Source organism: Phallusia mammillata, chromosome 7 (assembly GCF_965637545.1).
Source record: "Phallusia mammillata chromosome 7, kaPhaMamm4.hap1.1, whole genome shotgun sequence".
NCBI classification, from domain to species: Eukaryota; Metazoa; Chordata; class Ascidiacea; order Phlebobranchia; family Ascidiidae; genus Phallusia; species Phallusia mammillata.
Genome location: NC_137258.1, coordinates 15,734,337 through 15,748,127, shown reverse-complemented (window position 1 = coordinate 15,748,127; position 13,791 = coordinate 15,734,337). Strand labels below are relative to the sequence as shown.

General features: G+C 36.5%; 1 protein-coding gene across 1 annotated transcript; it reads right to left on the bottom strand.

Annotated features, from left to right (window-relative positions):
- Positions 1-542: 542 nt before the first annotated feature.
- Positions 543-12,654, bottom strand: LOC145239196 (uncharacterized). Its single transcript, XM_080102481.1, has 14 exons — positions 12,429-12,654; positions 10,276-10,352; positions 10,007-10,092; positions 9,532-9,655; positions 9,215-9,322; positions 8,616-8,719; positions 8,169-8,289; positions 7,819-7,968; positions 7,581-7,746; positions 6,805-6,908; positions 5,645-5,801; positions 4,339-5,135; positions 2,910-3,212; positions 543-2,672 (listed from the first exon to the last, which is right to left on the bottom strand). Exons 1-14 carry the CDS (start codon positions 12,487-12,489, stop codon positions 1,554-1,556), a joined length of 3,477 nt encoding a protein of 1,158 aa, XP_079958607.1. The 5' UTR covers positions 12,490-12,654; the 3' UTR covers positions 543-1,553.
- Positions 12,655-13,791: the final 1,137 nt, after the last annotated feature.

Below are 13,791 nucleotides of genomic sequence, written 5' to 3'. Positions count from 1 at the left end.
TTATACACCTCGCTTCTGCGCACCTTTTTTATCTATCGTTTTTATGCGACGCTTGTTTCGCACCTTTTTATCATTCTTTTATGCGACTAAAGTGTATATAAATGGGTGCAATTGATGTGGCCTTCATATCACTGATGATGGCATGAGCATTTGCCGAAACGTTTGAACAATAAAGCATGTCGCTTTTTACGTCTATTTGGGCCGTTATTTTCACCATTAAATTTCAGCTTGTTTTTTATATTTCTAATTAACTTACTAGATATAAAAACAAGCTTACGACCACTTTTTTGGTAAAGTTTCTTTAAACTAAATTTCTAAAAGTCATGCATCTGCTGTTAAAGGGGTCGGGGAGTTCTAATTGCTCCTGTTTGAATGTATTGTTGAGGTACAGTCGCTGGGTATTGAGTGGTGCTATTGTCACTACATAACTGCTATATAATTTTATATTTGCCATAACTACACATGTATTGAAACCTTGAGTTATCTTTATTTTAAATGTAGGCAACATGGCCATGACAGCTGGCCAAACGTGTCTTACAAAATCAATCGAAAACTTATGTTTATTGCTTGGAGTTTCAAATGACGAAGCGAGTAAAAACAGGAGCTTACAGCAAAGAAAACAGAGAAATTAGTAGCTTGATGACAGATGAAAAAAGCTGTCTGCGATCAACGCGCTTATGTAACAAACGGAAAATAGATAAAACAACTTATAACTTGCTCGACATAACATACAGCGCCACCAAGCAGAATTACTTTGTGTACACAGTAAAGGAAAGTCAGAGCCGACATTATATAGCAATTCGTTTGTGGCTTTAAAGTATTACATCACAGGAGAAAACAGACGTTTGATCGGCAGGAATAGTTTGTTCGTATGCAGCAAGAATCTTTATATTGCTCATGGTTGGTGCATCACAACACTTACAAACATGTTCGACATTTAAACGTTGTAAAATCCCGACGGTCAGATTAAACCGGTTCGGAAATAACATAATTTGCTACATTTATGTGCATAGTAGAGGAAAACATGTTTCTTCTGTATTTTTAGTTATGTTGCAATATAAACGCGATTGAATACTGCTGTTACCCGCAACATAGCGGGAATAAATAATAAATACGTTTGAGTGGATGAAAACAACGCTCGCATATTTACAGTATCTTTGTGTACATTTACGGGCGTTGGTTGGCAAAATAATAAAAATCATACTTAATAATTAGTAAAAGCACATTACGTTGGATAAGTGCCCATGTATGGGCTTCTGTATGAGCGCTACGAACATGTTTGGCGACATACTAAGATATTTGCAACGCGCAAGTTACCCGAGAAGCGATTTATGGCAACTAGAAGTACGTGTGAAACAAAGTTTAAGCGTCAATAGCTGTATTATCCACATAGCTGAGAAGAGATAGTTCTTCAGAAATCTTATAGGTCCAGTTTTAATAAACTGTATGCACTGCGTTAGCAATTTTTTGATGGAAAAAAATAAACGCAGCGATTTAGTAATTGGCGTCTATTACTTTATGCATTACAACGTTGTTTGATGTTGCTATTAAAATTAAACCATGGTGCTGCGCGAAAGATCGTTGGCACCATCCGTCTGCACCGCAATGCTAGAGCTGTTCTTACGTTTCGTGCGCGACCACGATGAGCTCGACGCATGTGTTACGTCATCTGGTATGACGTAACGTCTTCCCCTATTTGCGTGGGCGAGGTAGGGTGGGGGTGCGACCTCTGCCTGACGATGACGTATTTCGACGCGGTTTGGTAATATGGCAGAAACGGATCGGTTGATGTTGGTTGCAGGATGCTGATGGAGATTCGGAATCTGGGGCGAGTGGTTTGGTGAGACGCCAGTTACGTCGATCCACTGGTCCGAGATAGGATCCACATCGTGACGGACCACCCTCATACTCCCAGCAACGTGTCGACTGTACTTATTGCCAGTAGGAGGATTGCGTTGGGTTTGAGGAGCTTGTGATGGAACGTCCACCCGTCGATATTGACTGTGCGATGGCCGAATGACCGCTTGCTGATGACTTGGGTGCCGATTGGTCGACACAACACTATTATTGTTGCCGTTATGCCCGCGCAAACCAAAATCAACGGGCATCGGTTGCGATTCCATGCGCCCAGAGGAACGCAGTTCGACGAAGTTTGCAAGGGTTGGAAGAACTGTATTTTGTTGCTTGTCAAGCGTCGTTTCACCCCAAGAACTCTTTTTGCGGCTTACCCACAATTCTTTGTCATGGTTCGTTTCCGGTTTGGATGTCATGACGGCAGTTCGGCGCGGAAACGACATGGAGTTGAGGTTGCTCGAGCTTGGAGGTTTAGGCAGAGGAGTAAGAATACCAGCGTCAGCTATTGCCTTCTGAAAAGTCGAACTTGGGCGAGGATGGTCGTAATCGTGATCGACAGATTTGCTAAGCTGCATGGCGCTAACAGACTTCGTAACATTGCTGGTTGGCAATGCTGCACTGTATGGTATCGCGCTAGTTCCTTCGTCGAGGAATTCCACAGAACGCGATCGCTTGTATTGGGGCAATGGGGGTTTGAGTGATGGGTTGCGGTGGGACGCTTGGCGTGGGTTGTTGTGGGATGGCCGTGCGGCATCGGAGTGAGGACTCGGCGTTCTGCTGAGGCGAGCTGTGAGTTCGCGCAAATTCTCAAGCGATTCCTGAACACAAAGTTGGTATGTAACATCTATTAAAACCATCACGCATAAAGGTCCGGGATATTTTTGTACAAAAACCAAGACAATTTTTTTTCTAGTTTTAACGCAGATTGATTACTCTTTCACTGCAAATGTTTATGCCAGCTAACAGTTTACGGCAAACTGCCTATCAAACAAAGCAGGATTGGTTAATACAGCAAATTTATATGTGTACATGTAGTTCACTATACGATTCCGTACCTCCATTTTCGCTTCAAACTCGCTATCTTCATCACGCTCGGCACCAGCAGAGGGCACCAGGGCACGCTGTACGTCATCATCGAGATCGTCCTCGCTTTCAGTCAAGCCCGCTTTTACATTGTCATAAACACTGAACGGGCGGCTACTTGACGCCATTTGCAACGGGAAAACCCCTGTTTTAGGATAGTGATGGTGGTGGTGGTGTGGCATTGATGCCGTGAAAACAGTGTTTGTTAGTAGTTCTTCAGATGTGCTTGGGCTGATTTCGTTGGCCTGTTGTTCAGAGAAAGATCGCGCGCTGGCCTGTCGACGGTTCGAAAATGTGAATGGGCTGCAGATTTGTGAAAACGAAAGAAAAAAACAAGCAAAAGATCACTGGCTGGTTAGTGGTGATTGGCTACAAAATTAAATCAATCACAACACAAACAAACAAACACATTTTGTAAGTTTATTTGTGACTAATTTCTGATACAACGAAGTGAATGCGACTTCTGCCCAGGCTATGAAAGATTAACTAAAAAAATTTTTTTTCACAAAATTTAACAGTATATTCTTGACATTAATAAATGCTTATGAGAAATTGTTTGTACATCTGCATTCCCTGCAAGAATGTCAACAATATATTTGCCCCATGTTTTTTTTGCCTGGACAGATCGTCTTTGCTAATTGACGCACTTTGTTTTTGCACAAAACAAATCATATAGCCACAAGCACATGACATCTAAAAAGTACTAATTGCTATATATGCCATCTTGCAGCAAACACATATATTGATTGTTGTTATTGTGATGTTATTACATGCTATGAAATGCAGCAATTGCAAGCCTGTAGACCCCCCACCTCCCCCACCCCACAAACAAAATTATAACTCAAAACATGTGTTCTAGAATAATATCATATATATATATAACAGGTTGATAAAATTAAGGCAAGCCTTGCAACCACAATTATTGGTCGAAAACACAAATTGGTTAAAGTTGACAAAACACAAATTAAATGTTTAAATTGGTGTTGATACAAGTTAAGTCAACCTGTGACATGCAGTGGGTAAAGCGTCAGTCTGGTAACGAATTCTGTTCTTTGTCACTCAACAAAACAACACAGTGCCTACAAAACTAAATATCTCTTACCAGTGGTGTCAAGCAATCTTGACCAGCCAGCGAGGCTAACAAAAAAAGCAGTTTAAAGTAAATAAATGAATATGGTTTGATGCCAATACAGTACATGCATAAAAGTCAGAACGCAAAAGCAGGCTGCTTCAAATGCATGATTTCAAAGGCATGTTTGGTCAATTAGTATTTATGTTAGTGCATTACAATTAAACTCAAAACTGTTGAACACAATGCACTACTACACTATGAGAGGCTAAAAAATACTCAAAACAAAAAGAAATCAAAACCAAAAGGCAAAAACGGTTTTAAAATCTCACCTGTGATTTGCTGGATGACATTTGCTTCGTATTCGATTTCAATCCTCCCGTGCTTTTCGACTTTACAAAACGGGAATTGTTCACAGTGCGTTTTCTAGTAGAGGAATCACTTTGATCTTCAGCGACATCTTGTGGTAGCCATTTAACAGGACTGTCTTTGGAAATTCTGCGTGGTTTCGCAGTGGTGTGGGTATCGGCATGATCAAAATCGTTTTTCGCCGGTGAAATCTTATTGGGACTTGGAGTTCGCCACACAAGCTTTGAACGGCTGTCACTACTTGCCGGGCTGATTTCGCGCGTTGCGGAGTTATGCGATTCGACCGAAGAGCCATTATCAGTTGAAGGTATGACGAGGTTTGCGGGAGCTGGTTTCCTTTTCGTCAAACTTTTAGCAGGGGATTTATCCACGTGGCCATTATCGGACGAAAGTTTGGTGTTGCCATTTTTATCTTGGGATGAAATTTGAGGTTGAGGCGCAGCTTTTTCAGTGTCATGTGACGAAGATGCAACTTTTTTTGAATTTGACTTTTTCTTTGATTTTAGATCAATTTCGGGTTTACTTGATTCCTCGCTTTTTCGGCGATTCGATTTTCGCGAGGTTTTCTTCTCATTTTGTTGCAAAACCGCATCAGGCTCCTCAGCTGATGTCGTCATTCTGGCGTCACTTGCACTGGACGCTTCGCCTGACGTCACTGCGCCGTTAGTGGTGGTCGGATGTTCGACGGGCGACTTTAATTTCTTTCCGCTTTTCTTTTTCTTTTTATTTTCCTGTTCAAGTTTTTTGCGGACAGAAGAACCTAAAAAATACGAGCATTACTTAATTGTTAAACAAAAGTTTTTAGAGATGTCGTGGAATTACTTTCTGGTGAACTTTACTGCAACTGAAACTGTTACAGTATTATGGAGAAACAGAATTAGGTCAATGTCACAGGTCCTACTCATAAATTCTTCGAACAATTTGTCAGTGACTTTAACAAACAACAGTGTAAAACAAAATACTGTATTCCCGAACGAGCAAACAAAATCCAGACAAAACGGTTACGTCACTTGAAGTGGTGTGTTTCGACACAAGCTATGTAAGTTTCTCCTGACGTGAGGTGTTTGTTAAATGTGGTTATGAGGCACGTGACATTTATTCCCGACATCCGGGGTAGTTCTTATGACTATCACAACTTTGAAAGAAGCCACATAGTGGCTTTAACCTCTGACAAAGATATGGTGAAAAACTGTTTCGATTTTGATGGCAAAAACCTAATTGACATATTTGGCATGTGAATTAAAATTGATGACAAACTGGTATACATACTTTGATTCAATTTGACTGATAGTCTTGGAGAACGAAGACCAGTTTCTTGTTCAAATGTCGGCTGGATCTTTTTGCCAAATGGCAACTTTGGCATTTCATCTTGTCCTGGTGGTGGAGGTAAATCCATTCCAGATTTCCTCAGTTCGTTCATGTTTGCCTGAAATACATATTTGATAACCAGTGCAAATATTTCATGGGGGTCTTCACTTAACAGCTTTTCATAATTTTAGTTACAACTGTCTGAAACAAACAGCTAGTTCAGTGGTTCTTAACCGGTGGGAAATTTAATGTTTTCGGAGGGAAATTATGTAAGATTGAAAAGAGCAAACTCGGGCTCGATGGTCGAATCCGGGTTTGAATTAACTGTTGAAAGCTACTTTACTAAAAATTTTCTGCAACAACATGTAAGATTAATTTCACCAAGGTTTACAAGACACATACAAATCCAAGGGCCGTTTGTTACATCACAGACAAGACTAAAACCATCAATGACTTTGCTGTTGTGCGCGAATAAAAGCCTTTCCTTTGTTGATTGTGATGCAAAAAATGACCAATGCAAGCAGAGCAGACTCTTCAGTATTCCAAAAAGTTTAATCTCTCACAGAAGCACTATTTAAACTAAATAAGATTGCAGTATACCTTTAGGGTCCAGACCAAGCGCTCCACAAAATTATTTCATTTAAAGAATATTTTTTTTGTTAACGTAGGGCACAAAACATGATTATAAAAATAACAGAGGGGGAAATTCGAAGTTGGTGATTGACTTTAGTGGGAAACCACACCAAAAAGGTTAAGAACCACTGAGCTAGTTACACTCATCGTTTACAAAATGAACATTGTCTACCTATTAACATGAATAATGAGATTGCAAGATAAAATATGTAAAAAAATCCATATTTTGAAAAGCACTGTGGTTGAAAATCATACATAAATCATTAACTTTATATCTAAAAAAAGTCTTTTTGTGCTTTGTATGATGTGTGAAAATGTGTCAATACATCAAAAAGTGCAAGAACTCCTTACTGTATTTAAATTTTTTAAACTTCTCAAACAACAAACCCAGGTTGCTTTGATTTTGCATGGCATTGGTTGGATTCATTGGTATTGCAGATAAGACTGTTTCCTATAACAGGGACTGATAACATGACACTGAAACTTACTTTAAGTTGTTCAACCACAGCATCATCATCAGCACCAAAATCAATTGCAAGTTGTTCCTGCAAGAACTGAACAATTCCTTCCATGTCCATTTTCTTTATTACAGCTGTAACAAAATTGAAAATGTTTAGTAACCATATTCAAATACATTGCAAGGAATAATAAAACAGTTAAACTTGACGAAACATTTTTTCGTTACTAAGCATTAGTGACGTCACATAAAGTGACGTCATATTTCATGTCTGCCACCTTGCATTTTTGTAAATCTCGGCGCCTATGTCTCATACGATAAACCGCCACAATTCTAACCCACTAAAACACTTCTGACTGTAAAGTGTACACATACTATGAGCTGTAAAGAAACTACTTCGCTGATCGGGCAAAAACTTTTAATGACAAACAAGATGCACAGCACAAACAATTGTTTCATATTTAGGACTTAAAGGACAATAATTTTGGGGTTAAGGGATCCAACTAATAGTTACAACATCATTTGAAATATTTTACAATGCACCAACCAACGAAACTCCTTGATCATGTACTTTAGTGAGCATAGCCATTTCTAAATTTCACATTCTGGGGGCCTGTGGGTAAACCACTGCAATCAACTTTGGATAATTTACTAACATGGGTGTAAGTTTTAATAAGTTAAAGAAACATATATAAAAAAAAATACTTACAAGAGCATTATGATGTACATTTAATGGGGTTAAAATTTAATCACATCATAGGCATAATTTTTGCTGTACAGAACATCTCCACTACCATATCTACAAACCTTTGTGTATTTTTAATGTAGTATATGACATGGCAGTAAGCAATTTCTCCCCTTCAAGTACATAAATATCCCACAGTCGAAGAGTTAGTGGAAATGGGGAGCGGTCGAGAAAACATTGGAAAAACCATTTCATTGTGTACAGACTTGCAAATATTTCATTTTTGTCCTACACAAAAACGTTAGTATAACCATATATAAGTATTTTATTAGTAGTTAGGTTGCTTAACATAAAACTTACAAGGTGTTTTTTTAATCTAGGCATCATCTTTTTAAGGATCTTGTCATGGTGGTCTTGAAATCGCATGAGTTTTGGAAAGCCAGGAATAAAAAATCCATGCATGAGGTGCTTTTTTCCATACAAAAGAGAATGAAGAGCCCAAAATGCCTCCTAAACAAATCAATTCTAAATGTAGATTGATCAGCACTAAGAGAAGGTTCAATCAGAGTTCCTCAGAGAAGCACTTCAGTGCCAAGGAACAATCAATATTTGACAAACGAGAATGGAGGGCTTTTAGGACCACCATACAGATTAACTTCAATGCAACTAATTAACTTTTCAAAGTGAGATGAAGCATTGCTGTCACTTACTTCTTCACTCATGTACATCAAAAGCAGTGCAGCAATTTGGGACATGCCTTGACAATATCCAACTTCAGTGTTGTACATAGAATAAGCGGACAAAACATCAAAAAGTTGTTGTTGCTTAATGCTGAAAGAATTTAGTTGAACATTTGGTTTATATCTATCACAACATTTCACCTAATGTTCAGACAATATATCTGTAACATTTTTCCACTTTGGGGAATCTATGCTAAAAACTGGTGTATTAGGCTCTAACTAGCTAGCAATAAATTCCACACAACTACTTATTTGGTCATAAGTTGATTTGGCATGAATCCCTGTTTTGACATTCTAGCAAAGATTTCATAAACCAAAAGATGCAAGTCAAGATAAAAAACAAGGCAGTTGATGTTACTAAACCGTTAATACAAAGGGATTTAAATGTATTTTTGAAATTTATTCAAAATCACAAACCTGTATCTTTTTCTAAACATAATGTGGTCACGATAAGTTCGATTTACATCCATGTCAATTTGTTTAATATCTGGGGAATGTTCATGGGAGCGCACTTTCATCTCCTTTAAAAAACAAAATACTTGCTTTGTTTTAAACTAAACGTCACATTGGAACAAAAAAACAAGATTTTCAAGAATCAGATTAAATGCATGACATGACTAACTCAGGCCACTAACTTCCCTTGCTAAAAAGGGTGAACAAGAAAAGCACATTTGGCCCAAGAATAACCTGCTGTGAACAAACCACAGAGCATGGGGCAAGGTTTTGCATGACAATTGGAGTTATTACCATAGCTATGATTAGAGTCAGCTAATGGATTAACTATATGATGCAAAATAGATGCAGTAGTTAAATGAATTTAACTCTGTAATATTACAACTCTGTAGGTTGCATAGTTTAACAGAAAAATTCTAAACATTAAACAAATTCCCACTAATTTTAGATATTGGGTTTAATCTAATCTATTTAAATGACCCTACAAATTACTTCAAGTGTTACGAAATGCTATTCATTAGATCATTACCAGAGGAGTAATGAATACAGGTAATTGCACATACCTGATAAGCCAGTGGTTCATTTTTCATGAGGTTAGCCACATCCAATAATAACAACCAAGCATCACCACGAAGGTTCAATGGAATTCCCTTGTAAACTCTTTCTCGCAGCTGCAATAAATCATTGTATATTTTATGTGTTTGAATCAATTAAAACATAAATGGGGTTTCAAACAAGTTTAGTTTTCACGCATTAGTTAACATGATGTTAAATTACGAGAAACAAAAACATTAAAGACTTTTCAATGTCATTAGGGCATTACCATGACTTAACAGTTGTTTTGTGTTCAAAGTTTTACTGTGTGACTTAAGAATGGCACCTTTTCTGATCCAGCAAATGCTCCCCACTTTTGTAGCATTTTCACCCATTTTAATTGTCTTTTGACTTCAGTGAGTTTTCTTTTCTCTTCCATAAGACTTGGAACATCAGTGAGTTCTTTTTCACTGTTGAGATGGACATGCACTTTTACCAATATTTATTATAAACCAAACAGGCTATGCGTGTGTAAACCCATGATACTTTAAAGATAATTTAAAAGAATATGATGTTTTTTACTTAAATTGCAGCTAGGGGAAATATAATAAAAGCAAATTAGGTAATACCTCACTACAATAAAATTAAAACTTGGACCTGGAAAAAAATGTGGCCATAAAAAATACTGTGAGAAATAGCAAGTGAGCTTAGCTATTTCTTTCATTCAAAGCTTTTGTATGAGAATTATGAGGTGATAGTTGATGGTTAAATGTCTTATACAGGTTTGATGCAAAAGAGTAAAAAAAGATAAAGTGACGAACTGTAGAAAACCATATCGGTCTGTGACTTTGTAAACTCTTGCATTTGCATCAAGCCAATTATCTTCCTCTTCTTCGCTGTCTTCACCCTTAGCAACAAGTATGACATCATAAACCAATAATGCAAAATTTGGTTGAAGAAGTTACAAGTGTATGACAATTTGCTAACCTACCAATAATCTTTTCAAGTCGCCTGTTGCTTATTCATTGTTTAAAAATCTTTCATAGATTACTATTTGATTTATATAGTTTCTAATTTATAACAAACTTACTTTTTTGTATCGATTTACAATATCAAGGCGTTCTTTTGCTGCTCGTTGAAGGGCTTCCTTTTTGTAGTCCTCACCGCCTAGCAACAAATATGTAATTAATTCAAAAACAGGAATTTGTCAATCTATAACTAAACTATGTACCTTCAGTATGCATCTTAGTTTGAATAATAAACAAAAGCAAATAAGAAATCTTCTGTGTTCATAACAAACAATTCAGCAATTTATCTTGTTTTCCTGGATTGTTTAGCACTGTGGTTCAAGATTTAAAACCTTAAGTTTTAAGATAAATTTTCTTTGCAACAACTAATCCGAATTCCTTGCAGCAATAAATGTTGGCCATAAAACGCCTACAAGCTGGTCATAAAGCTTTTTGTTAGCATAGCACCCTATAATTGGCCACTGGTCTTGAGTGTGCACAAGGTCATTGTTGAAAAAATAAGAAAAATGCATAGCACACACAGGATCCATAAAATAACTTGACTCAAAAATAAATAACTGATTGTATTACAGTGGCCATGACCTCAATATAGACTTACAGCAACACAGGTGGTTTATGAAAATCTGTTTATCAATTTTTTGGTCACAACTAGTCGCCCCAAGAAACATGGATTAGGTCCGAGTCTTTTATTGTCTTTTTGCACTTTAGACAGAAAAACACATGATTCAACAGAATTAGACATGTCATAGATTAATTAACAAATCTTGGTTTAGTCAAACAAAACATTTAGCTAGCAGAAAAAAGATAATTTATCCCAGCAGCTGTACTAAACTTGTCTAGCCATACTAAACAACAGTATGGACCCTGTGCCAAATAGCAGAAAAAATATAGTTGTAAGAACGCTATAATTATTTAGAAAGTAACCTTTATGTAAACTTGATTGGCCACATAATGTACAAAAAGATTCAAACACAACTAAAAAGTAAATTTGAAATATGAGGAAACCACAACAAATCATGTTGTATTCCACAATTTATCACACTTGCTCAATGAAACATTCTTTTTAAAAACAAGCCTATATTTTTCAACAAACACACATGCCTGCAATGTAACCATAACTATATTACAAAAATCCACAGTCAAACACAGATACACCTAAACCAACTGCTAATTTAGTCTGTCTCAGTTGTGACCACAGAGTAACCTAGGCTTACACCTCTTGTCGTCTAGGCATACAGGAAGCTATTTTATTATTGTTTCCTATGGTTTCTTCTGAAACAATTACAAGGTTAAATGCAGATTTCATGTTCTATTATCATTCTTTGTGTAACCACAAAAGGCCATGAAGGACAATACAAATGTTATTTGAGGTTAAATGCACTGCAGCTAAACTGTCATTTAATACGCTTGTTTTGAAAAAAGTTTAAAAATTGGAACTAACTTTTAAAATCTTGCACTTTCTTTGAGAGTAGCACTACAATGATAGTGATACCATACTGAAAAGAACAATGTTTGGGAAAAAACTTCCAGACAAAGCAAGCACCTAATCGCGCTCACAAAAGTTGACAATAAATGTTCATGTACAAAGTACACATGACCTGAAAATTTCCAACACACTAGGATATAATATTTAGTTTACTTTTGGCAGACAAAGATAAGTCCAGTAATTGAAACACAAAACAACATTTTGGCATCTCATTCTAACACAAATTTTGTGGTTCCTAAAGTATAATCATATCAATATGATTCACATGTACAAAATGAAAAACAGGGCAATAGGCAGTTGTTTTATTCCACTGAACCAAGTCTAGTACAAGTGAAGCACTGTGGTCAGCAAGGACCATACACTGAAGCCTCACTCCAGGGAGTTCAATAATTCATTGCTATTCAGCATTAGACAGGATATCAGAACACGCTGCACGAGAGCAGCAAAACATGCCACAGGTATAAAAATAAAGTAATAAACCTTATGACAACTGGTTCTATATTAAAATTTGATTCCTTAAAAAATTAACGTTAAGAGAAAGAGGCCTAGTTGTGTAAATCAATTTTATCAGCCTATTGTCTCATTTAAGTAAAAATTACAATTATGGTAGCAGTTGTTTGATCGTTGGATACCACAAGTGTTTAGGCTTTGAGCTGGTGTAAGTAAAGTGTGTCATGGACTGCAACATAACATTACTAATCCGAAACAAATTTAAAACAAAAAACTTACTCATTTCAGTGAGGCTTGGCATGTTTGTTGCTGATTTATGTTGTTCTTCTTGGCTTGACATTACATTTAAAAGTTCAGGAATCAATAGATAATAAATTTCATCAAGTTTTGTTCATGGTTGCTGTGAATGGCCATAGGTCACCACAATATCACTAAGTTATTTTCATCCCTGTCTAAATTCAAGTAATTTTTAAAGAAAGTTTTCTCTGAAAACAGTGAAAAGAATAGGATAAGTTAAGCAAATATTTGCTTGTGTGTGATAGGATACATTCAGTTTAAAATATTGGGATTAGCACTTGCATTAGTAGTGAAAAAAGAAAAAGAAAATTCTGCAGTGCTATATTGTTTTCGGGGTCCAGGACTCCCAAGCCTAGTTGGGTACCGCATAAACTTATATGCTTATGAATAGTATTTTAAATAAATTTTAGCAATATGTTTTTTCTTTGGATTAAAAATTTACCAATAAACCTGTTCAGATACACAAATTTACCTAGATAAATTACCAGAAATTGGTTTTGCCATATATTGCAAGTTGCAACAAGGTTGTGTTGTTCTGTTTGTTAAAACTTTAAATGCCTTTACAACAGACCAGGGGTTGGCAACCTATTAAAAGCAACATGTCCATTTATTTGGTATGTAAATAATGATGGCTTGCAACTTTTTGTGTGTAATATTGGTGTGTGCTGAATTAAATCGAAAAGCTGACATGATAACAAACACAAAACAAGCATTATAATAGTTTAAAATATGAGAAAGTGATTGCACAGACACTTATCTTGCTATACCATGAAATAATCATTATGTGCCAGAAGCTTGTTTGGTATGATTAAAAAAGTACATGTGAAGGAAAAAAGTGAGTCCACTCTCAAAAGTTGGTCCCTAGTTTGTTTTATAACATGATTGAGGCTGCAAAAGGAAGAAAAAGAGGGTATATTTTTAGCCAAGCATTTAAAGTAAAAAAATACATAGAATGTGGCATGAGAAACTGACCACTGGAGTAAATTTGAGGGTAATTTTTGAAATCTATCACTCATGTGCACATACTTCTTGATGCAAATAAAACCAGACAAACAAGTATATTCAGAAGCCTTTTTTAGAAATGAATTGATTGGCATGGCATGTTATGTTATAGTTCAGCACATTTTGCACAGTTATGACTTATTACAGTAATTATCTGTCAATTTTTATTTCTCTAGTTGTTAAAATCGAAAGTTTTTATTTCCTAAACCACATCACTTTCATTTTTTTCTATTATTCTTTCTCTAAGCTTCTTTCAAATAACCTTCAATGCGTTGTTGCATAACTTTATGCACATTTTCCAATTTTAAAGCGTCTTTTGGTCTTGGGACAGAGGTTGTCGTCC